Source organism: Salvelinus alpinus, chromosome 29, assembly GCF_045679555.1.
Source record: "Salvelinus alpinus chromosome 29, SLU_Salpinus.1, whole genome shotgun sequence".
Lineage (NCBI taxonomy): Eukaryota > Metazoa > Chordata > Actinopteri > Salmoniformes > Salmonidae > Salvelinus > Salvelinus alpinus.
This window is the reverse complement of record NC_092114.1, coordinates 28207713-28231238: the sequence shown is the minus strand read 5'-3', so window position 1 is coordinate 28231238 and position 23526 is coordinate 28207713. Positions and strand designations below refer to the sequence as shown.

The following is a 23526-nucleotide window of genomic DNA, read 5'->3' as shown; positions in this document are numbered from 1 at the left end:
CTTTAATAGAAGGCGTTATGAATTGTGGTCTGGCTCTGAAATATGTGAGAGTTGGCTTCTGAAAGAGTTGGACAACGTGAGTATGGTGTCAGTATGTATAAGTTTGTTGTCAGTATGATATCTTATTGACTGATGGCTGACTTGATGGCAGTATAATATATTGTACATTTTATATTGCAAATGGACAGTGTACATTTCCAATGTATTTAATGAGGGATTTACCATCACGAAATGGACAGGCTGAAATCAACACCAACAAGCAATGGAGAGACTAACAACCTTCACTGCTCTGCCATCCTGAGTTCAACGAGCCAGTCAATTGGGCATTTCTTCAGTATATTAGAGCATGTCCAATTCGTGATGGTAAATGCCCATTGTAAGACATTGCAAATGGACAGTTTACATTTGTCCATTTGAAATGTATTTAATGAGGGATTTTCCATCACCAAATGGACAGGCTGAAATCAACACCAACAAGTGATTGGACAGTGTCCATTACACATATGCTATATTGTCAGTGTGAACATGCTCTTCTGCAAGTTGATGGTGTCCATTGCCAATGTATATCCATAAGGACTTCCCATTACAAAATGGGCATGCTGAATCAACATCAATGAGAAATTCTTACTTCCTATGACTTCCAATGATCAGACATGACAAATAGACCTTCTAGGTTGATTCAGGGCTTAACATAATGATATATATAATTTGGTCAGTAGATATGCCACTTGGACATTTCTTATGCCATTTGGACATGGTTCACTGACTTTTTGGTTCGGAAGCCGACTTCCTATGATCATATATGGCAAATGGACATAACATCCTGATTTGATACTTTAAATACTTATATATTTTATTTGGACAATTCTTATGCCATTTGGACATGGTTCACTGACTTTTTGGGTTCAGAAGCCGACTTCCTATGATCATGTATGGCAAATGGACAAAACATAGGCCTTATGGACAAACTCAATAAAATAAGATAAATGTATGTCCATACACTTACTAGATTTGTATAATTGACCTGACTTTGTGACCATTTCCCATATGAAAATCTAAGGTGGAGCGCGCTCACCCCATATGGGATTTTTGGTTTATGACACTTGACATTTGTAATGTTCCGGTTTTGATGGTTTTGACTGCCGTCCATTTGAGTGGTATTTGCGATTGTGTATATGGTTCGCCCAATGCCAATATGTTGCCATTCATTATTGTGCATTTCATGGGGGGCTTCCCTTACTCTGCCAATATAACAGCTCTGAGTTGTCTCCTACAATGTTTGATGAGGTGGGAGAACACATAGGAAGGGATTTGAGACCATTTCTCCATACAGAAACTCTCCAAATCCTTGGTACTCGCTTGTGGACTCTCCTCTTCAGCTCAACCCACAGGTTTTCAATTTGGTTTAGGTCAGGGGACTGGGATGGCCATTGCAAAAGCTTTATTCTATGGTCAGTGAACCATTTTCATGTGGATTTGGAGGTTTGCTTTGGATTGTTGTCCTGCTGGAAGATCCAACGACGACCCAGTTTCAGTCTCCTGGCAGAGGCAGACGGGTTTTGGCCTAAAATCTCCTAGTACAGTCCTTGATGGAGTCCATGATACCATGTATCCTAACAAGGTTCCCAGGGCCTTTGGAAGTAAAACAGCCTCACAACATCACAGATCCACCACCATACTTCACAGTGGGGATTAGGTTATTTTAACTTTCTGCATGACCATGGCTCTTTTTACGCCAAACCCACCATTGTTTGTTGCCAAAAAAGCTCTATTTTAGTATCATCAGACCATAGAATCTGGTTCCAATCAAAGTTTCAATGACATTTAGCAAACTCGAGGAGTGTAGGCTTGTCGTTTGGTGACAGCACAGGTTTTCTTCTGGCAACCATTCCAAATAACTTGTTGGCATGGAGGTGGGGTTTAATTGTAGTTTTGGAGACTTGGTGACCTCAAAATGTAACCAAATTCTGCAATTCTCCAATTGTGATCCTTAGAGATTTTTTTGCCACTGTGCGTGGGGGAAAAATACACTTGCGTCCTCTTCTTGGAAGGTTCATCACAGCTCCAGTTGTTTAAAATGATTTCCCTAATATTGGAGATGGGTATTTTCAGGCGTGTAGCTATCTTTTTATAGCCATTGCCTGATTTGTGAAGGTCAACAACATTTTGTTGCATTTCATTTGTGTGTTCTCTGGCCTTTCCATGTTGATGGATGATTAATGGAGTTTAGCCTGTGTATCACCTCACATGTATACCCTAGTGAAACAGAAAGTCATGGATTATCACTTAAGAGTTCCCAAAGACTCAGATTAACTTTTTTAAATCTTGGGCCTCCCGAGTGGCGCAGCAATCTAAGGCCGTCACTACAGACCCTGGTTCGATCCCAGGCTCTGTCACAGCCGGCCGTGACCGGGAGACCCATGAGGCGGCTCACAATTGTCCCAGCGTCGCTCCTGGGTTAGGGGAGGGTTTGGCCGGCTGGGATTTCCTTGGCCCATCATGCTCTAGTGACTCCTTGTGGTGGGCTGGGCGCCTGCAAGCTGACTTTGGTCGGACGGTGTTTCCTCCGACACATTGGTGCAGCTGGCTTCCGCGTTAAGCGAGCAGTGTGTCAAGAAGCAGTGCGGCTTGGCAGGGTCTTGTTTTGGAGGACGCATGTCTCTCGATCTTCGCCTGTCCTTAGTCCGTAGGGGAGTTGCAGCGATGGAACAAGACTGTAACTGCCAATTGGATATCACGAAAAAGGGGTAAAACTTCTTAATCAGAATATACATAAATTAGATTTTGTTCATAAGAATTTCTTGGGGTGTCAATAATTGTGACACATGTTTTTGAATACTTTTGAAAAAACTTTTTTTTCTTTAAACAAAATTAATGGTTAGATTTATATGATATTTTGAGTGTAAGATCAAGCTGATAAACAAGAATGTGATTTTTTCCACAACCTTTTTTGTTCATATTTACCTAGGGTGTCAATAATTCAGGAGGGCACTGTAATATACATACATATTTTGCTGTGATGTCTGTATTGTTTATGATAGCATCTAGTTTGGCTGTAGTATTAATATGCGTGACTGAGTCCTTTATCGCTCCAGGTGTGAAGTCACTATCTGCACCCTTACCTTCAGTTCCTGGCCCAGACCAGAACCATTTCTTCATACCAGCTATTGTAAAAGTGTCTCTTATGCCAATAAATAAGGCTCTAAATGGCTAAAACAGCTGTCACTCATGGTCCCCTGCCAGTTTATTGGAGGACTTGTGGTTTCCTGCATTTCGTCATCCAATATCATCCGGCCATAATCTTGTGATTCGGAACAATTTCCTGAGCACGAGTTCAATCCCTTAGTGTCTCATATTCTGCTCTCTCCACTGTCACAACTATAACTACATTATGATATTAGACTTAACTGTGTTATTATGTTATTACAGAAATTCCATCATCATTGTATTAAACAGTGACATAACCAGAAATTTGCCAATTTGCCAATGTCTGAGGAATTTTGTGATGCTGAAGAACTTCATGGTGTGGGTCAGTTTGAGCCTTGAGTATGCCTAGATCATTCTTTGGGCAGAGTGCTGTTCGGTTCAGATCATTATGATATAAAACCCAGGTTAAGAAGATACACTGTTGGCCTTAAACACCCTGGAATGCTAACCAGCCATGAAGCATGTGATGTGACCTGATTTGTGAGTTATGCCTAATTATTTAAATAAACATGTAGTTGTAGATTTTTCACAGTTGGCCTTTTTAATGTATTCCAGATGTACCATGTCTTGGACATGTCCCAAACTGTCTGTAAAAACGGTGAGAAATTCAACACAGGCATATCTATGGTCAATGTTATTCTCAAAGCAATTCAGTCACTGAGAAAAAGCAAAAAAAAGTTCAAACTCGCTTTGTAAACATCAAAATTTCAGTATCTGCTTACATTGTGTTGCTGGAAAGCGATTCTAGATTCAAGACAAGGATTCTGGCACTCAGAGTCTGGATCGCGGTGTGTTTAAACATATTCTGCTACCAGAGAGAAACAGAAATCACAATATTCACTATAGTTTTGGGTATCGTACTACAGTGTACATCATCTTTCAACACCTACGCTATACTGAGAATAATACTAAATCCTTTCAGTTGGAAAAGCAAAGGAGATGCTCAGATTCAATGTGGAAAAGACTTTAGTTGGCGTGTGTTGTTCTTGGCATGGAGGGTTGTAATGACAACATTACCCTTCCTGCAGAACGAAGCTGCTCCCGAAGGGATCAAGGTAGAAGGTTCATTCAAGATCAGAAGTTACACGGTGCAGAGGTATTCCACAACAACAGGCTTTCGCCTTTACCGTACCTTCCCTTCACACTGTAATGCAGAACAGTGGAGCATCATTGAAATGGAATTAGACACAATTACGTTAGCTGTCTACATTTGATTACATGTCATATCAATGGGTATACAAAATGTAATACATGTTAAGTGTGTGATCTACTCTGTCAAAGAATGCTTTAAAAATGTTGTTTTTTAATTGTGAGTTTCTTTTAGATTATGTTCATGGGTTGTCTATGTTCGTGTCCTTTGTGTACATTTGTTTATTCGTTCATGTAGGAATTCATTTGTCTTGTAATTGTTGCCTCTGCAGGGTCAAATCCATCACACTTTTTAGACAGGTCTCTGATCACTCCAGCTGGACATTTGGCTAAGCTTCACTATAAATCCTCATGAATACATTCCTCATTCTAATTTATTCTCCAACAGCTCTGACCGACATTCCTGATGAGAACCGTCTATGTGTTCTACTTTGATCAGGCGATGTCATATACAAACAGCTAAATCAGACAGTCAGCTAATAAAAGAAACAGAGAGAGAAAGCAGGGTTCTGGAGTCTGATGAAATCTGACCACAACTGAACACAAATCCACTTTGTCTGTGATTCTGAGGGAGCTGTAAAGCCACAAATCAGTTAAATCCAAACTTGCAGTTATTATATAACCAGCTGGTCCTGTACTTTAGGAGGCTACGGTTCTGCCTCGGCCAAAACCAGCTGGTCCTGTACTGTAAGAGGCTACGGCTCTGCCACGGCCAAAACCAGCTGGTCCGGTACTTTAGGAGGCTACGGTTCTGCCTCGGCCAAAATCAGCTGGTCCTGTACTTTAAGAGGCTACGGCTCTGCCACGGCCAAAACCAGCTGGTCCTGTACTGTAAGAGGCTACGGCTCTGCCACGGGCAAAAACAGCTGGTCCTGTACTTTAGGAGGCTACGGTTCTGCCTCGGCCAAAACCAGCTGGTCCTGTACTTTAGGAGGCTATGGTTCTGCCTCGGCCAAAACCAGCTGGTCCTGTACTGTAAGAGGCTACGGCTCTGCCACGGCCAAAACCAGTTGGTCCTGTACTTTAGGAGGCTACGGTTCTGCCTCGGCCAAAATCAGCTGGTCCTGTACTTTAAGAGGCTACGGCTCTGCCACGGACAAAACCAGCTGGTCCTGTACTTTAGGAGGCTACGGTTCTGCCTCAGCCTAAACCAGCTGGTCCTGTACTTTAGGAGGCTACGGTTCTGCCTCGGCCAAAACCAGCTGGTCCTGTACTTTAGGAGGCTACGGTTCTGCCTCAGCCTAAACCAGGTGGTCCTGTACTGTAGGAGGATACGGCTCTGCCACAGCTAAAACCAGCTGGTTCTGTACTGTAAGAGGCTACGGCTCTGCCACGGCCAAATCGGCACTCTAAAACACAAATTAGAATGCACACTCATACAGAAGGCAAAGAAATGCTAGGTCTACATATGGTTTTAAATTACATGAACATGTTTTTTTTACATACCAATTGTGCAATATTGTGAGAATGTTCAAGAACCGGACAATGACAAAAAAAAAATTGATTGATCCGTTTTATTCACTTAAGAAACCATTTTGTCCCAGATTTATATGTAATAAAAGTATACATTTTTCACAAAAAAATTCAACTTTTAAGACTCTTAGTGGAAGCAAAATGTAAAACCAATGGAGATGTTTACTAATATGCATCATTCAGATATGTTGTAAGTAAATCAGCATAGTAGAACTCACGGTAATAGCCTACTATTCAATTAAATTCCACATTTTTACTTAAAGCTAATTGCATGATTTTTGTATTCCAAACTGAGTAAATACAGTAGAATTTTATCTTTGACAGTTCAAAAATCCAAGCCATTCTATCAAGGCACGTGTGGAATGTTCACAATAATATACAATTTTATTCCCAATTTACAGTCTTATGAGCTTGAGGATTTGCTCACAAGCATATCATTTGTTGTTTTATTTCACACATCCAGTTGTTAATTCTATGCTCCTTCCATTCCTTCTTCTTCTTGCTTACCTTGACTTCTTTCTTCCTTCACTCCTTTGCTAATCAACAAACACCTTCAGTCAGAAAACCTGTTTGTTGCTGGTTCCTGAGAGAAAAGGCCTAGGTGTTCATTCCACTCCTAAGAGCATATTGAGTACGTAAGCCTAGGTGTTCTTTCTGAGTTCTGAGTCTAATCTCAACATACTGTATGTAATGCTGTACCTGTAAATGCAACATGATCTCATCAACTCACTGCATTTTTAGACGTTTGTTCAAATGGCCGCAAACTTAACCTTTGACCTCTGCGTGGCATATGTGGCAGGTCAGGGTCATAAGTGAGCGTGCTCTGAGCTCTGGTCACTGTCGTGACTGTCCTCGTTACCAGGGGAACCAGTGGAGTGGTGTAGTCCTCCCACCATACCAGAGTACTCTGAGGGTAACAGAGTTCCCTTCTTCACGTTGACCAGTTCTTTCTCTCGGGCCGCTGCCCCCTGTTGACCTCCTTTAACACGTTTCCACTTCATCCTTCTGTTCTGGAACCACACCTTTACCTGGAGGAGAAGAGAACAATTAGTTTACAGGGAAATAGTGTGGGAATTATACGACGTGGGGGGGTCCACCTCAAAACCTGGAGGGCGACAGTGACTGCTAATTTCGTCTCTTTCCTTTGGTGTCTGATTTAGACACTCCTAGGAGGAATGAAAACCTGCAGATGCTGTGGCCCTCAAGGACTGGAATTTGACACTTGGGTTGTTTTCAGGAGGGCTGGGGGATCATAGCCCTTCTCAGTAACAAGGGCAATATTAGCCAAGGTTTTAGAAAATGTATTTAGTGTAATAATAACCACATGAAGAACATTTCAATAACTTTGAAGTACACAAAGTGTTCATGCATTGTTGTGAGCGAGTGGAGATGGGGTGTATATTGTGTGTGAGGTTCTGAGGTAACTCGATGCCATTGTTGGTTCGTGGCGTTCTGGAGACTGAGTTCTTGGTATGTAGGCCCATCAGTAAAACTCTTCCCTCCCGTTCCCCCTCAGTTAAACCCTAGCGTCCCCCTGTGCGTCAGGAAACCCAATGTCCTGAATCTGTTGGTGTGAACCCTTTTCTATCAGTGTGTGTGACAGAGATTTACAGCCTCAGTGAAACAGACCTCTGTCTGAGCAGAGCATGTGCGCACGCACGCACGCACGCACGCACGCACGCACGCACGCACGCACGCACGCACACACACACACACACACACACACACACACACACACACACAAACACACACACACACACATACATACAGGAGTGTGCAACCCAGCTCCCCCACCTCTCTTTTCACACACACACACACTCCCCCCCACCCTCCCACACACACACAAACACAAGTGTGCAACCCAGCTCCCCCACCTCTCTTTTAACACACACACACTCCTACCGACACACCATACCCCCCCTCGCACACACTCTCTAGCTCCCCCACCTCCCTCTTCACACGGTATGATCTTATGTAAACCCTGAGAGACACATCGTCTACCAGAGCTGGCAGCCGAGTGCTAAATCATTATCTACAAGATCATTACAGTCGCACACCACTTGAGTCTTGGTTCCGCCATTGTAGACGACGGGGTACTTTGAGTCGTTTTGACCCCACTGTGTACGATGTAGGTTGCACAGGGTGACACTGAACCCTGGGTGTAGGGTTTAGGTAGCACTCACTGACAGTGAGGCCAGTTATTGTTGGCTGTCGTGGTTAGTGTTGGCTGTCGTGGTTAGTGTTGGCTGTCGTGGTTAGTGTTGGCTGTCGTGGTTAGTGTTGGCTGTCGTGGTTAGTGTTGGCTGTCGTGGTTTGTGTTGGCTGTCGTGGTTCGTGTTGGCTGTCGTGGTTAGTGTTGGCTATCGTGGTTAGTGTTGGCTGTCGTGGTTAGTGTTGGCTGTTGTGGTTAGTGTTGGCTGTCGTGGTTAGTGTTGGCTGTCGTGGTTAGTGTTGGCTGTCGTGGTTCGTGTTGGCTGTCGTGGTTAGTGTTGGCTGTCGTGGTTCGTGTTGGCTGTCGTGGTTAGTGTTGGCTATCGTGGTTAGTGTTGGCTGTCGTGGTTAGTGTTGGCTGTCGTGGTTAGTGTTGGCTGTCGTGGTTAGTGTTGGCTGTCGTGGTTACTGTTGGCTGTCGTGTTTAGTGTTGGCTGTCGTGGTTCGTGTTGGCCTTCGTGGTTAGTGTTGGCTGTCGTGGTTCGTGTTGGCTGTCGTGGTTAGTCTTGGCTGTCGTGGTTAGTGTTGGCTGTCGTGGTTCGTGTTGGCTGTCATGGTTAGTCTTGGCTGTCGTGGTTAGTGTTGGCTGTCGTGGTTAGTGTTGGCTGTTGTGGTTAGTGTTGGCTGTCGTGGTTAGTGTTGGCTGTTGGGGCGTCTTATTTTGACATGGCCAGGTATGTGCTGATGCATGGGTCACGTCCGCACACTGGCGGGGGGCCCTGCCTCGGATCCTGTTCCTGACTCCACAGATCCTTCAGTATTTGCGTCTCTTCTTCGTGATGATTAAGCTGCTGCCTAAAACGGCCCGATCGGATCGGGAACGAGCGAAGCTCCCTTCCCCATCCCCCACTGACGACCCTTCACAGCCCTAACCCTCCTGTTGGCCCTCCCCATGCCCCACAAACTCCAACCCCCTCCTATACTCCCTTCATCCCCACCCCTCTCTTATCCACCTCCCTGAGCGACCTGCTTTCTCACAGGAGCCCAAAGCTCTCCTGGATTTATTTTAGGCATTGTGGCCTGCCACTCACAGGGTAAACACGCATGTGTGGCTCATTTTCAAATAAACAGGTTTAGCATCGACCGCCTCATAAAACTAAGTCCTTCGTATGTTTTTGTTTTACATACACACAAACACATAAATGCACACAGACACACATATCCACGAGCCGTACAAAATATTCTGCCAGCCTTGGGTGCAACTCTAATTGGGCAATCAGTAAGTTCTACCTAAGTTGTTGCACACACACAGACACATATACACACACACACACACACACACACACACACTCGCAGGGTTCAGTGGCGAGACAAGATGAGGATTGGTGTCCACAAGTTGTATAAACCTCTGCCACTGTATATGCCCTTGGGCTGAGGCCAGAATGTACACTCATTACTAGTAAAGCTATATAGAAGTTAATAGCAAGATCAGGGAGGTAGAAGCTGCACTGTAAGATAATAGCCAGGAGGATGTTAGAGTGGGTTTAACATCCAAGATCAACCCCCACACACGCACACGCACACACACGTACGCACGCACGCACACACACACACACACACACACACACACACACACACACACACACACACACACACACACACACACACACACACACACACACACACACACACACACACACACACACACACACACACACACACACACACACACACACACACACACACACACACACACACACAACACACACAACACACACACACACACACACACACACACACACACACAGACACAGACACAGACACACGCACAGACACAACGCACATCCAGATTTATAGGCCTTGCATTGGGAATGTGTGGAGAAGAGAGGACAGGAGAGGAGAGAGGAAGAGAGGAGAGGCAGCCAATATGAGTGGGAGTGATTGTGAAGGACAGGGCTCCTAGCTGGAAGGCCTAAGTCCTCAGTGGGTTGTTGCTTGGCTGCCTGGGCCTGGCCTTGAAATTCTGATTGGATTTATACAACAGATTATGATTTCCAAAAGCACTTATGGGTGTGGTGAGTGTGTAGGTTGGTTTGGTTAAACGCATCACTACCAACAGATTTATGCAGACCAACTTTTTAGATCAAGGCAGATTAGACATTAAAAAAATATATTTTGATTAAAAGTTTGTTTCTTTTCATCCTGGCCCCAGTTTAATCCTACATACTGGACTAAACAACACTTTCAATAGAGATTCTCCCTTCTGCATACTGTGCGGGAATCCGTCCCTTAATGTCAGTGTACTTCCTATTAGTGTCTGAAGGGAATTACAGAAACATCTGGTGTCTGACACATGCCATGAGACAGTCCGTGCACACACACAGACAGACCAGCAGTGCTGGCAACACGCACGCACGCACGCACGCACGCACGCACGCACGCACGCACGCACGCACGCACGCACGCACGCACGCACACACACACACACACACACACACACACACACACACACACACACACACACACATTCAGCACAGATATATCAAAAAGCCTCGGTGGTTTTGGTTTGGAAGCGATTAGATTCAGAACATTAGCATGACAAGCGTTTGGTAATGTCAAAACATACAGGGTTTTCATCCTGAGGCCTGTGCAGTTTTTAATAGAATCCCTAACAACTGCTGTTAGCTGACATTTCCGTGTGAGTCTTTGAATACATGAGTCTGTGAGTTCTTAGGGTAATTACAGAATCAGTCCTCTAACCGTGATTCCTTCAGATATTTTGTTTACAGAAAATTTCCTGATTTATTTGATCATCAAAGGGAGAAATTAACTGCATAATGTTTTGTCATTAGATGATAAGCCAATATTATGACTAATTAACTTGTTTTGTTTTATCAACACCCAACAGGTAAGATACTTTTTATTTTATTTACCACTTTTCACTTTTTTTTTAATATGCAAATGTTTATAGATGTTATTGCTTCCACACAACAACTTGTCTTTCTGCACACAACGTACTTGTCTTTCTGTGAGGTCGAGGTTGACTGCTATCTCGTATCGCCTCAGTCTCGTCAGGTAGTTGTGGTGCGCAAACTCTGACTCCAGTTCCCGGATCTGTTCCTTGGTGAACGCCGTCCTCTCCTTCCTGGGCTTGCTGTTCACGTCAGACTTATAGCTCCCGTCCTGGGAATCTGAAATTAAAAACAGAACTTTTTCCAGACACTGTTGAGTCGCCAAAAAAGAAAGGAGAGGAAAAGGGTGAAAAAAAGAAGGGATTGTGTGATAAACTGCAGGGCTGAAATGCAAAATGAAAGCAAAACAATTAGAGGTGCCAATCACCTTTTATTATGGGGATATTGTTCATGCACACTTTATAGTGTCTTACTGGAGGAGGGGGAAGCTGCATGAGAGGTGGCAGGCAGGGAGTTCTCTACAGTCTCAGAGCCCAGCTCCCTCCGACAACTACCCTGTGTTCTTTCTCTGAAACAAACTCACTCATCCTCACCCGCTTCTTGCAGCATAGAAAGAAACAGACTGACATCACTCAAATATTATTACGTTGTAACACTTTCTTACTGTATGTGAAAATTCCACAAATCAATTTTCTATAGCCTCATTTCCTTTAAACCTAGGCATCATTTGTTTAACTAGAAAGTTGGTGGAATTGTCTCTGCCTCTCTCCAGTACTTTATCACCTGTTCTAAATAGAAGTTTCATCCTAAAAGAGGGCTAATATTTGAGGCTAGCCAACTCGATACTGTAGCTCTATTGTTCTAAGACAAAAGTGATTCCAAGAGTTCATCTCTGGTGGACCGGAGGGAAGGTTAAGCTGAGGTCAGTCAGGTGTGGGGTAATGTGAAGCTGTAATGCATGTGGTAATGTCTGATGTAATAATGCATGTGATAATGTGTAGTTAATGTCCCTTGTAACTAAGGGGGAAATAAGCCCCGTCATTTTTAACCAAACACTGATGAGATGGAAGGTATTCTTTCTTTTATGAAAAATGTAAGTTAAGCTATTGAATTTGGCCATCCTACTCGTGCCCCAAAGTTGAGGTGCATGCTGCCTCTGCTATGTGGGGTGTGGTAGCGTGATAACGTGATGTGGTAATGTGGGACGGTAATGTAGGGTGTGAACCTCCCACCTATCACCTGGCAGACTGAACAATAGACCAATAGATACATAGATCAGCCTAGCACCACCCACGGGCCTAGACATCAAATGGAACATGGCCGGAAATCTTACACCGGCCCACTCTACATACAGGCTGAAGCATTTCAGCAGATGCCACGGGTAAGAGTGTGTGGTGCGATTCATCGTATATTTGATTGAAGTTAAGTAGACTTCAGAAAGACTTTCCAGATTGTAATTTATTTTGGTCTAATTATCTGTATTTAATCCAGATTGCTCAATTGGATTCTGAAAAGCGTACATTAATCAAATCCTTTTCAAATGTTTTTTCATATAGATGTGGCTTCAAATTGGGTGAACCTCATTCAAATATCTCTTAACACTACACTTCATCAAAAGAGTTGAGCTGTAATTGACATGTTGTTCTCTAGTCCACGCCAAATAAAACCAGCTAACATTCTCTTAGTTCAACTGTAATTGTTGGACGTGTTGGATGTGCTGACAAATCCAATAGTGCCAGGAAAGAGTCTTTCTCTCTGCCACATCACACAGGCACATCCAGTCCCCTATATTCATGGCACTCAATTTATAAAAACAGAATATGGGACTAAGACATTTCTGGAAATAAAATCTTCAAACAAAAGATCTTTCACATGGTTTAGGTATTTTATTTTATTTGAAACAATTGTTTAATGGTTTATACCGTACAGTGTCTTGCAATTCTCCTTAAATATTCCTACAACATTAATCTACATTGCATCTTTAACTTTTGTTTAGCATTCTTTGTTATGTGTCAAGAAGGTGCATTTTACCATTATTTTACCATTTATTTCACCATTGCCACAGCATGTTACCTCATAAGACCGTTACTTCATCAGAAATAGGACCTCAAATAAAGCCCATGTTGCCTTTTGTAACGTGCAATGGAGGTTAAAATTAGGAAACGTGATTGGTGTTAGAGGTGCAGCTCCTGGGTAGTGCTTCACAGTTCTACTGGCTGTCAATTACAATTGCACCCTGGGGTAAAACTAACCTGAGAGATGGCAAATGGAAGTGGAAAGTTAACTACTGGGCACAACAGCACTTCTACCTGGTGAGTTTCCTTGCAGGGAGAACGATACAGATACAGACAGTAGGACCTGGCAGAGCCGTCCTGCTCATTCAAACAGGGCCTCTTCAATTTGATACATTTTTAGGATGAAAAAAGGCACAATACAGTATAACCTACAGAATGAATGCAAAGAGAATTTGGCCATCCTATCAGTGCCCCAATAAAATGTGTTGGTGCACGTCACCACTGGAAGCTGGTGTCAGTGAAATGGCTTCTGGATACAGAGAGCAGTGCTCTTGTCGTGACCCTACGCTGATGACCTGAATCAGCCCTTGTGTAGCCGCCAGGAAGTCCAGCCACTGTGCTAGTAACTTATTAAGGGCCTGACTTGTCTAGTCCCCAGCCCTGATATGGATGGAGCTTGCATTATTATGGTGACTGCTGATAATGAGGGCTACAGTCATATACAGCCATATTAGGTCTAGTGCGGTGCCCTGCATGACGTGTCCAACGCATTTAGCCATCGGCCATTTTGAGACTCCACCCGGGGTACAGATCAGTCTGTCCTTACAACCTTAGTGCTCTCAAAGGCAACATAGTCGTTGGGAGGACAGTGTGTAAAATGATCTATAATATCACTGACTTAGGTACACATTCCCACGTGCCACTAAATGGGCTCATCTGAAAATAGTTGTTTAACAAATGTGGAAATTGGACCTATATATACAGTTTTTTGTTACGTCACTAATGGACAAATACAGTTATATTCTATTCTATTTTCTTCCATTCCATTTCATTCTATCATCCATACTGTAGATGACCAACAGTGATTTCCAGAAGTGTTAAGGATTAATTCTCCACCCACATTATTATTATTATTAAGAGGCTGGTTTTTCACACAGCTGTTGCAGCTAATGCTATAGGTACGTACGTTCTACAGCCATAAATACTATGTAGGTTTAGGCCTATGAAAAGCCCAGGTGTGCCCGTTGTAACAGTTTAAAAGGAGGCTTCACAGAAATCACACCTGTAGGCCATTAATACCCTGGAGGAAAATGTCACTGTTGATTATCCCTGGGGGCCTGAAGAGAGGGACAAATAAAATATTGGCTGTGCCAGGCTATAACCTATAAAATGGGGTTGAGGGGGTTGAGATTGAGGAATGTTAAAAGGCACTTTGATTCTAATGGAAATGGAAGATTGTCTCAGTTACTTTCTACCGGTTCAATCTATGTCAATATTGCAGCAAATGACAGAAGTAAATCAATTCCCTATTGCTTAACACTGAGAGAGGAAACCAAAGTATCTTAATATCTGTTAAAACAAATGTAGACAGAAAGGTAATGGATCTAATGCTTCAAATAACAGAAGATGACTGCAAATCTGTAATGTATCACACTTGCTCATTTCTTCATATAAGATTGTCAATAGAATAGTATGACTATTGACCTTAGCATTTAGAAAGACAAATTAACCTTTTTATCAAGTCAAATGGTTTAATTGAATTGTGATTATCATTTTGCTTCCAAAAAACTTTTCCATAATAGGTATATTTATAAAAACATTAATTCATTAATTATCTCTTGTTTTACTGAAAATATAACTAAATGATGGTGTGAGAATAATTTGATTCATTGAATTCAGGTGAAATTAAGTACAAGATCATATTTTAAGTGTGCGGCCTTGCCGCCTAGTGTTTCACACATTAAGGCGCTGTTTCTAGAAAAGCACTTGCCTGCATTTATTTTAAATATCAATAAAGTTAGCCTAATCCTACCCCGTTAAATTCTAGACAGTAATTCCAGATATGAATGAATGTCAATACAGCATGGGAAACAGTAGAGATAAGACATAATCAAGATCAAATAAGATCTTTAAAGATCCTATAACACAAGGTCTTATAATACTGAAATGTGGGTATACATATCTTCCCATTAAGAGATGTTAGTACAGATAAATGTTCAATTACAGCTAACTGTAGTGCAATAGCTAGTAATTGAAATGAATGAATTACATTTGCAAGTAGACAATTAAGAAAACAAAATGATATCCAACATTGAACCATGAGCATCAAGCAGTCGGTAATCAAATAAGACATCAGTTTCAATCATCAGAACTAAGTCCGTTTCAAATAAACCTGTAGAAAAATGCAAATGACATACGGCCCTCAATTTGATCTGGACAACCACTGTAAAAACAAGGCCCAAATGCTAAAACAACAAGCCTACCTACTAGTCAGTAAGGATCAAACTTTGAATTGACTTTGAAACCAAAAAGTATGCACTGAACTCTTTGGTCATTGCACAACTTCTCATGAGGTTCTCGAATTTAGGAGCATTGACGCAGAAGACTACAGCGCTTCCAGTGATCATGAAAACATTAGCCAATTAGTTAAAATGCAAACGATTCATTTGTGTGTTTTATTACTGTATCACAAACTGTTCTCTCCTGTTTCAACATCTGTGGACTGTGGTTGCTTACACACAGATGGTGAAATCCCCAATATGAGAATAGACAAACCAAAAACTTCAAATCGTTATACTCCCTCGCTATGTGATGAAAACTCCTCAGTGAGTTTTGAAAGAAACAACCAAAACTTTGAGACTGAAGTCAAAGCTAAGAAAAGCATAGAGGAGAGAAGAGAATAATGTCCTCGTTGTCCTCATCTTACCTGAGCTGTGCAAATCATCTTTCCCTTTACTGTTCCGTCTCTGTTCAGTCTCGTCCGGGGACATCGTCTGTCGTCCAAAGTCCCCAGAGACACAGGATACACCTGTGGGGTCACTACTACCTCCCAGACTGGGGTTGGTGTTGGAGCCACACAGATTTGGGGTACCCCCACCACACCGATCTGAGACTTGGCTGTCTGGGAGAGGCAGGCAGAGGCCATGCCTAGTGTTGGTTGAGGGCATCTGTGGAACGTGCCAGGGGGTCTGGTGGGTCTGGTGCTGTGGGTGGTGGGGGTGCTGCTGGTGCTGATGCGGGTGTCCTCCACGATGGTGGTGTTGCTGCCCTCCGTACACGCCCTCCTCCCCGGGTCCAGGGTACCCCCCACAGGGGGGTGAGGAGCCGGGCAGGTCAGGGTAGGATATGTGGTCAGAGCGTCCATGCAGCGCCAGCGGGGACTGGCTAAAGGCAGGGTGGGGGTGCAGACCCTGGGCCGGGGCGTGGGGGCTACGGAGGCACCCAAACAAGGAGTGATCCATCACAGTGATCCACAAGATCCACCCAAAAGACGAACCCCCCTAAGTCCACCAAACACACAACCACAAAAACTTCCAGGAACGACTAGAGTGACTAATTGAGACCACAAGACAGAGATGTTGCAGGACAGAGAGTAGAGCAGACTGAAGCCAGTTGAGGGAGGTGAGCGGACGCAGAGCCTCAAATCAGGGCTCTCCTCCACGGCTCTCTCACCTCTCACCTCCGTGCGCTCCCTGTTAGTTCCCAGGGAAAGCGATCGGAGGAGGCTGAAGGAAGGCAGAGATCGCAGCGTTGAAAGGAAGGGCCTCCGGTAATCCCGAGCATGCAGCCTGTTGCCAGGCACAGCGCGGGTAAACACTGACTCTGCTGAGCTGGAGCTCGGGTGTCAGGACACAGGGAGACGGTAGACGGAGAAGAGAGACGGAGGAGAGACGGCTGAGGCCAGAGTGGTTCCAGGGAGAAGGTGGTTCCAGGGAAGTTGGGAGAGAGAGTGAGAGGGAGGGAGGGTGGGAGGAGGCCAGGAGCGGGGATAATATATATATAGGACGTAACGTGAGAGGGAGGCCGGGTCACTGGTGCACTGACTCACTGCTAGGCTTCTGACCACATGCACACGATCTTCCTCCAAAACGCAACGCACAATAAATCTAAACCATTCCAACGGCCTGGCCTCCAGAAAAGTGGGCAATTTATTTTTGACCCACCCGACCCCCTCGACACGATTTCTGAGAAGTGCAGTGTTGCATCAGACTTTAGGGGGTTGGATATGGGGGTTTGGGGGTTCAACACCCCAACATTATCTGCTGTTTGTGTGTTTACTGCATATAGCAGCTGATGCGTTGCATTTAGGTGTATAGGTCATTTGAAAATATGTTTACTGTATGTTGTATGTGCCCCAATATTGGACTCCATTCAGCATCTGATTGATTTGATAAACTTTTTATCCAAATCTACAAATATTGTATGTGTGTTAACATTAGCCCCTAACCCTTCCACTCTACTCCCCTCACCCTCACCCTCACCCTCACCCTCACCCTCACCCGCACATACACACACACACACACACAAACACACACACACACACACACACACACACACACACACACACACACACACACACACACACACACACACACACACACACACACACACACACACACACACACACACACACACACACACACACACACACTCCTAAGCATTTAAGCCCTAGTAGTTTTCAACATCACTTTGTCATTCTTTAAATGTATTTTCATGTTTCAAGTCTTCATTAAGATTTTCCCTTTTTCACTATGTGTTTTAACTGTCAAAGTATCTCTTTGATCTAAGTTTTTTCAGCCATTAGAAAAGACTCACATTCACATGACTTCATGTGAATTCATTATGGAAAATTATAGGGGGGTTGTATAAACGCAATAGAGTGAGAAAAACTAATATAGCGCAATGAAATGAGTTATTGTTTGTCAAAGTGATTCATTTGGAAGTTGTTTTTACCAGCTTTCATTTACAATTACAGAACCAGTCAAAAGTTTGGACACGGCGACTCATTCCAGGGTTTTCTTTATTTTTACTATTTTCTATAATGTAGAATAATAGGGAAGACATCAAAACTATGAAATAACACATATGGAATCATGTAGTAACCAACAAAAATGTTAACGAAATCAAAATATATTTTATATTTGAAATTCTTCAAAGTAGCCAACCTTCGCCTTCATGACAGCTTTACACACTCTTGGCATTCTCTCAACCAGCTTCATGTGGTAGTCACCAGCAATGCATTTCAATTAACAGGTGTGGCTTGTTAAAAGTTCATTTGTGGAGCCAATCAGTTGTGTTGTGACAAGGTAGGGTGGTACACAAAAGATTGCCCTATTTGGTAAAAGACCAAGTCCATATTATGGCAAGAACAGCTCAAATAAACAAAGGGAAATGACAGTCCATCATTACTTTAAGACATGAAGGTCAGTCAATGCAGAAAATATCAAAAACTTTGAAAGTTTCTTCAAGTGCAGTCGCAAAAACCATCAAGCGCTCTGATGAAACTGGCTCTCATGAGGACCGCCACAGGAAAGGAAGACCCAGAGTTAACTCTGCTGCAGACGTTAAGTTCATTAGAGTTACCAGCCTCAGAACTTGCAGCCCAAATAAATGCTTCACAGAGTTCAAGTAACAGACACATCTCAACATCAACTGTTCAGAGAAGAATGATTGAATCAGGCCTTCATGGTCGAATTGCTGCAAGGAAACCACTACTAAAGGACACAAATAATAAGAAGAGACTTGCTTGGGTCAAGAAACACGAGCAATGGACATTAGACCGGTGGAAATCTGTCCTTTGGTCTGATGAGACCAAATGTGAGACTTTTGGTTCCAACCACCGTGTCTTTGTGAGATGCAGAGTAGGTGAACGAAGGATCTCCGCATGTGATGTTCCCACCGTGAAGCATGGAAGAGGAGGTGTGATGGTGTGGGGGTGCTATGATGGTGACACTGTCAGTGATTTATTTAGAATTCAAGGCACACAACCAGCATGGCTACCACAGCATTCTGCAGTGATACGCCATCCCATCTGGTTTTCGCTTAGTGGGACTATCATTTGTTTTTCAACAGGACAATGACCCAACACACCTCCAGGCTGTGTAAGGGCTATTTGACCAAGAAAGAGAGTGATCGAATGCTGCATCAGATGACCTGGCCTCCACAATCACCCGACCTCAACCCAATTGAGATGGTTTGGAATGAGTTGGACCGCAGAGTGAAGGAAAAGCAGCCAACAAGTGCTCAGCATTTGTGGGAACTCCTTCAAGACTGTTGGAAAAGCATTCCAGGTGAAGCTGGTTGAGAGAATGCCAAGAGTGTGCAAAGCTGTCATCAAGGCAAAGGGTGGCTAATTTGAAGAATCTAAAATATAGAATATATTATGATTTGTTTAACACTTTTTGGTTACTACATGATTCCATATGTGTTATTTCATAGTTTATGTTTTATTCTATAATGTAGAAAATAGTACAAATAAAGAAAAACACTTGATTGAGTAGGTGTGTCCAAACTTTTGACTGTTACTGTATACACAGCACCTTCAGAAAGTATTCATAACCCTTGACTTCTTAGTTACAATGATGGCCATTTTAAAGTGTTGCCATAGATTTTCAAGCCGGATTAAGTAAAAACCGTAACTAGGCCACTCAGGAACATTCAATGTCATTTTGGTAAGCAACTCCAGTGTATATTTGGGCTTGTGTTTTAGGTTATTGTCTTGCTGAAAGGTGAATTTGTCTCCCAGTGTCTGTTGGAAAACAGACTGAACCATGTTTTTCTATAGGATTTTGCCTGTACTTAGCTCTATTACGTTTATTTTTATGCCCCAAAACTCCCTAGTCCTTGCCGATGACAAGCCTATCCATAATATGTTGCAGCCACCACCATGGTTGACAATATGAAAAGTGGTACTCAGTAATGTGATGTGTTGGATTTGCCCCCAAACGCTTTGTATTCAGGACATAAAGTTAATTTCTTCACCACATTTTTTTCAATTTTACTTTAGTGCCTTATTGCAAACAGTATGCATGTTTTGGAATACTTGATTCTGTACAGGCTTCCTTCTTTTCACTCTTTCATTTAGGTTAGTATTATGGGGTAACTACAGTGCTGTTGATCCGTCCTCAGTTTTCTCCTATCACAGCTATGGTGAAATCCCTGAGCAGTTTTCTTCCTCTCTGGCAACTGAGTTAGAAAGGACGCCTGTATCTTTGTAGTGACTGGGTGTACTGATCCACCATCCAAAGTGTAATTAATAACTTCACCATTTTCAAAGGGATATGCTTATTTTATTTTTACCCATCTACCAATAGGTGCCATTCTTTGCAAGGCATTGGAAAACCTCCCTGGTCTCTGTGGTTGAATCTGTGTTTGAAATTCACTGCTCGACTGAGGGACCTTAAAGATAATGTCACGGCCTGACCATAGAGAGCTGTTTATTCTCTATGTTGGTTGGGGCGTGACAGTGACGAGGGTGATTAATTATCTATGTTGGCCTGGTATGGTTCCCAATCAGAGGCAGCTGTTTATCGTTGTCTCTGATTGGGGATCATATTTAGGCAGCCATTTCCCCATTATGCTTTGTGGGATCTTGTCTAGGTATAGTTGCCTGTGAGCACTACTTTGAGCTTCACGTTTAGTTTTTTCGCTTTATTGTTTTTTCCTCTTCCAAATAAAAAGGATGGAAACATACCACGCTGCATCTTGGTCCTCTCCTTATAACGATCGTGACAGATAATTGTATGTGTGGGGTACAGAGGCGAGGTAGTCATTCAAAAATCATGTCTAACACTATTGCACTCAGAGTGAGTCCATGCAACTTATTATGTGACTTGTTAAGCACATTTTTACTCCTGAACTTATTTAGGCTTGACATAACAAAGGGAATAAATAATTATTGACTCAAGACATTTCAGCTTTTCATTTTTAACAAATTTGTAAAAAATATCTAAAAACATAATTACACTGACATTATGGGGTATTGTGTGTAAGCCGGTGACACACAATCTCAATGTAATTCACTTTATATTCAGGCTGTAATACCCCCCAAAAAATTAAATGTCAAGGGGTGTGAATACTTTCTGAAGGCACTGTGTGGTTCTTATAAATGTTATACAGTTTGTTTCAGTGTTATGCTATTCATCATTTCAAGCAGATTTCTATTCCCTTCTCACCATTTCATCAAAACAATTTCTACATAATGACCACTATAACAAAACTAGCACTTTAGATTTGAGAAATAAATGCACTCAAAATGGTGGTTACTTGGTAATAGTCTTTGTTTTGGGGACTTTGATTATGTCTATGATTCAATTCTTTCCAGACTATTCCCTACGATAATTCACTCAATCTCACTCAAACAAACTTTAGCATTTGAGTTAGAAATATTTCCTTTGCTGGTTTGCTTTTAAAAGCATCTACTGATATATATCTGCGTTCTGGCTATTTTAAACATATAGGCGACTGCGGTGCAGGAGAAACCACACACATGAAGCCGGGTATTGGGAGAGGAAATTAGATTCATTTTCAAGGAAATTGTTTTAACAGAAGGAGAGGGAGTGAGAGCCATCCCGCCATCCACTGTTGGAGTAGATCTCTCAGAGCTGTAGCGGTATACAATGAGTCTTAGGCTGCACCAGCACATCCGGTGGTCCTGTAGCTAGGGGTCCTGGAGAAAAATACTGTGTTTACTTTACAAATTAGGCCAATTAGTAGCTGTGTAAAGTAATCCGTGGGTTTAGGACCTCACTTATATGCTCATATGGTTTCGTTTTGGTCTGGGGTATGGAGGCCGGCTGTAGCATGGAGGTAGGTTTCCCCAGGGGTAGATGTTGCTCTCCAGCCCAGTCCGGGATGCACTTGCAGCCCCTCTCGCAGAACGACAGAGACCCCTAACCCTCCGTAACTGACACCCGGTTGATCATTTGACTGCTCCCTGGGGGAAAGGGATTTTCAACAGGTGAGTCCTTTGACTTTTTTCACACTGTGGGCTGTGGCAGGTGTGTGTCAATGTGTGTGTCTGTGCATGTGTGTGTGTTCCTGTGTGTGTTTATATAGCGTCTATAGTGAATATGATGTTAGACATTTAACTGCAGCTGTTGCTCACCCTGTAACCTGGCTTTGTCAATCAGTCTGGGTTTACACTTTGAGAAGGATAGCCTGTGGTATACCGCTAGCATACGATGCATTACAAACAGTTGCGCCTCACTAAACTTCATAGTTTAGTTTTGTTGTGATGATAATTAAAATATAAATATGAATAACAATTGTGCTTGTGATTTATTGTATCATTGTCAGATTTTACTGTCTTAAAATGTATCGTATTAAATAAAGTTAAACTGAAATAAAACATACATAATGAGTATACCGTTTTCTTGTGTGCTGTTAGGTTTCTATATTTTATACTGGGATTCCTCTGAACTTCAATTTCAATACTTTCAAAAGTCTGAAATTGCTACATATTAATTTAATGAGTTTTCAAACGACAACTTACCAAATGAAGAACCGTAATGAAAGCCTAACTTTGGTCTGTCCTATCCCTTTATTGTGGTGCTTTTAGTGTTGAGCCTCAAAGATAGTTTCCCTGGATAATTTCTCACAAAATTAGAAACTACTGTAACTCTGTTGTTTTGTGATAAAAGAAACGGAGTAGGCGTGTGTGTGTGTGTGTGTGTGTGTGTGTGTGTGTGTGTGTGTGTGTGTGTGTGTGTGTGTGTGTGTGTGTGTGTGTGTGTGTGTGTGTGTGTGTGTGTGTGTGTGTGTGTGTGTGTGTGTGTGTGTGTGTGTGTGTGTGTGTGTGTGTGTGTGTGTGACTAACTGTAAAACCCTCCGTCAGCCAACGTATCAGATAGATTCAACAGCCGTTGCGTCTTCCTTCTGCAGATGCCAGCTACTGCTTCACAGAGATACAACTATATCAAAGCATGTAAAGACATTTCACATTCTTTCTACAACAACATAATGATTAATAGTTGTCATGGTAATAGTCAATTAATCATAACAAAGGGATAATGTACTTTCAACGCATGCAAAAGCAATTCAGATGCTTTCTATATAACAATATACAGTATAATTTGGATGGGTTTTGATGTCATACACAAAGAATATCCCATACTCTTAAACCTGTTGTATTACTGTATAGCATGGTGTTAGAGGTTTTATTATAGGGTTTGAACTGTCAAACTGTACACTATGTGTCTGTTGAGTGAAAGGGAAAGTCTGAAAGTTAGTATGACATGGTGAAGAAAATGTAGATTACTATTCTATACTATAAGTACAATAATGAACTGCAATAGCTTTACAAATAATTTCCCTAGATTTGAAGAAAATGTGTCTTCATAAAATCAGCATAATTTGATTAGATCAAGGATGGGATGGGAGTTAGAATACACAAGGTGCAATTTCGAAATTTGTAAAAAATTTGTTCAGCAGTTTTTTTCTTGGCAGGTTTCCATTGACCAAGGTTTTTCCGACAAAAACAATGTTTAAAAAAAATGTAATGGGAGACATTTTCTAATGATCGACAACATTTTTATTTGTTCGACAGAGGTGGATTTTTCTTTTGTCAAACGTTCTTAATTGCGACAAATGATGATGGAAACAGTGTTTTTCTAATAAAT

General features: G+C 42.4%; 1 protein-coding gene across 1 annotated transcript; it reads right to left on the bottom strand.

Annotated features, from left to right (window-relative positions):
• Positions 1-5852: 5852 nt before the first annotated feature.
• On the bottom strand, positions 5853-16477 carry meox2b (mesenchyme homeobox 2b). Its single transcript, XM_071375498.1, has 3 exons — positions 15834-16477; positions 10999-11171; positions 5853-6857 (listed from the first exon to the last, which is right to left on the bottom strand). The coding sequence occupies exons 1-3, from the start codon at positions 16366-16368 to the stop codon at positions 6636-6638; spliced, it is 930 nt and encodes a 309-aa protein (XP_071231599.1). The 5' UTR covers positions 16369-16477; the 3' UTR covers positions 5853-6635.
• Positions 16478-23526: the final 7049 nt, after the last annotated feature.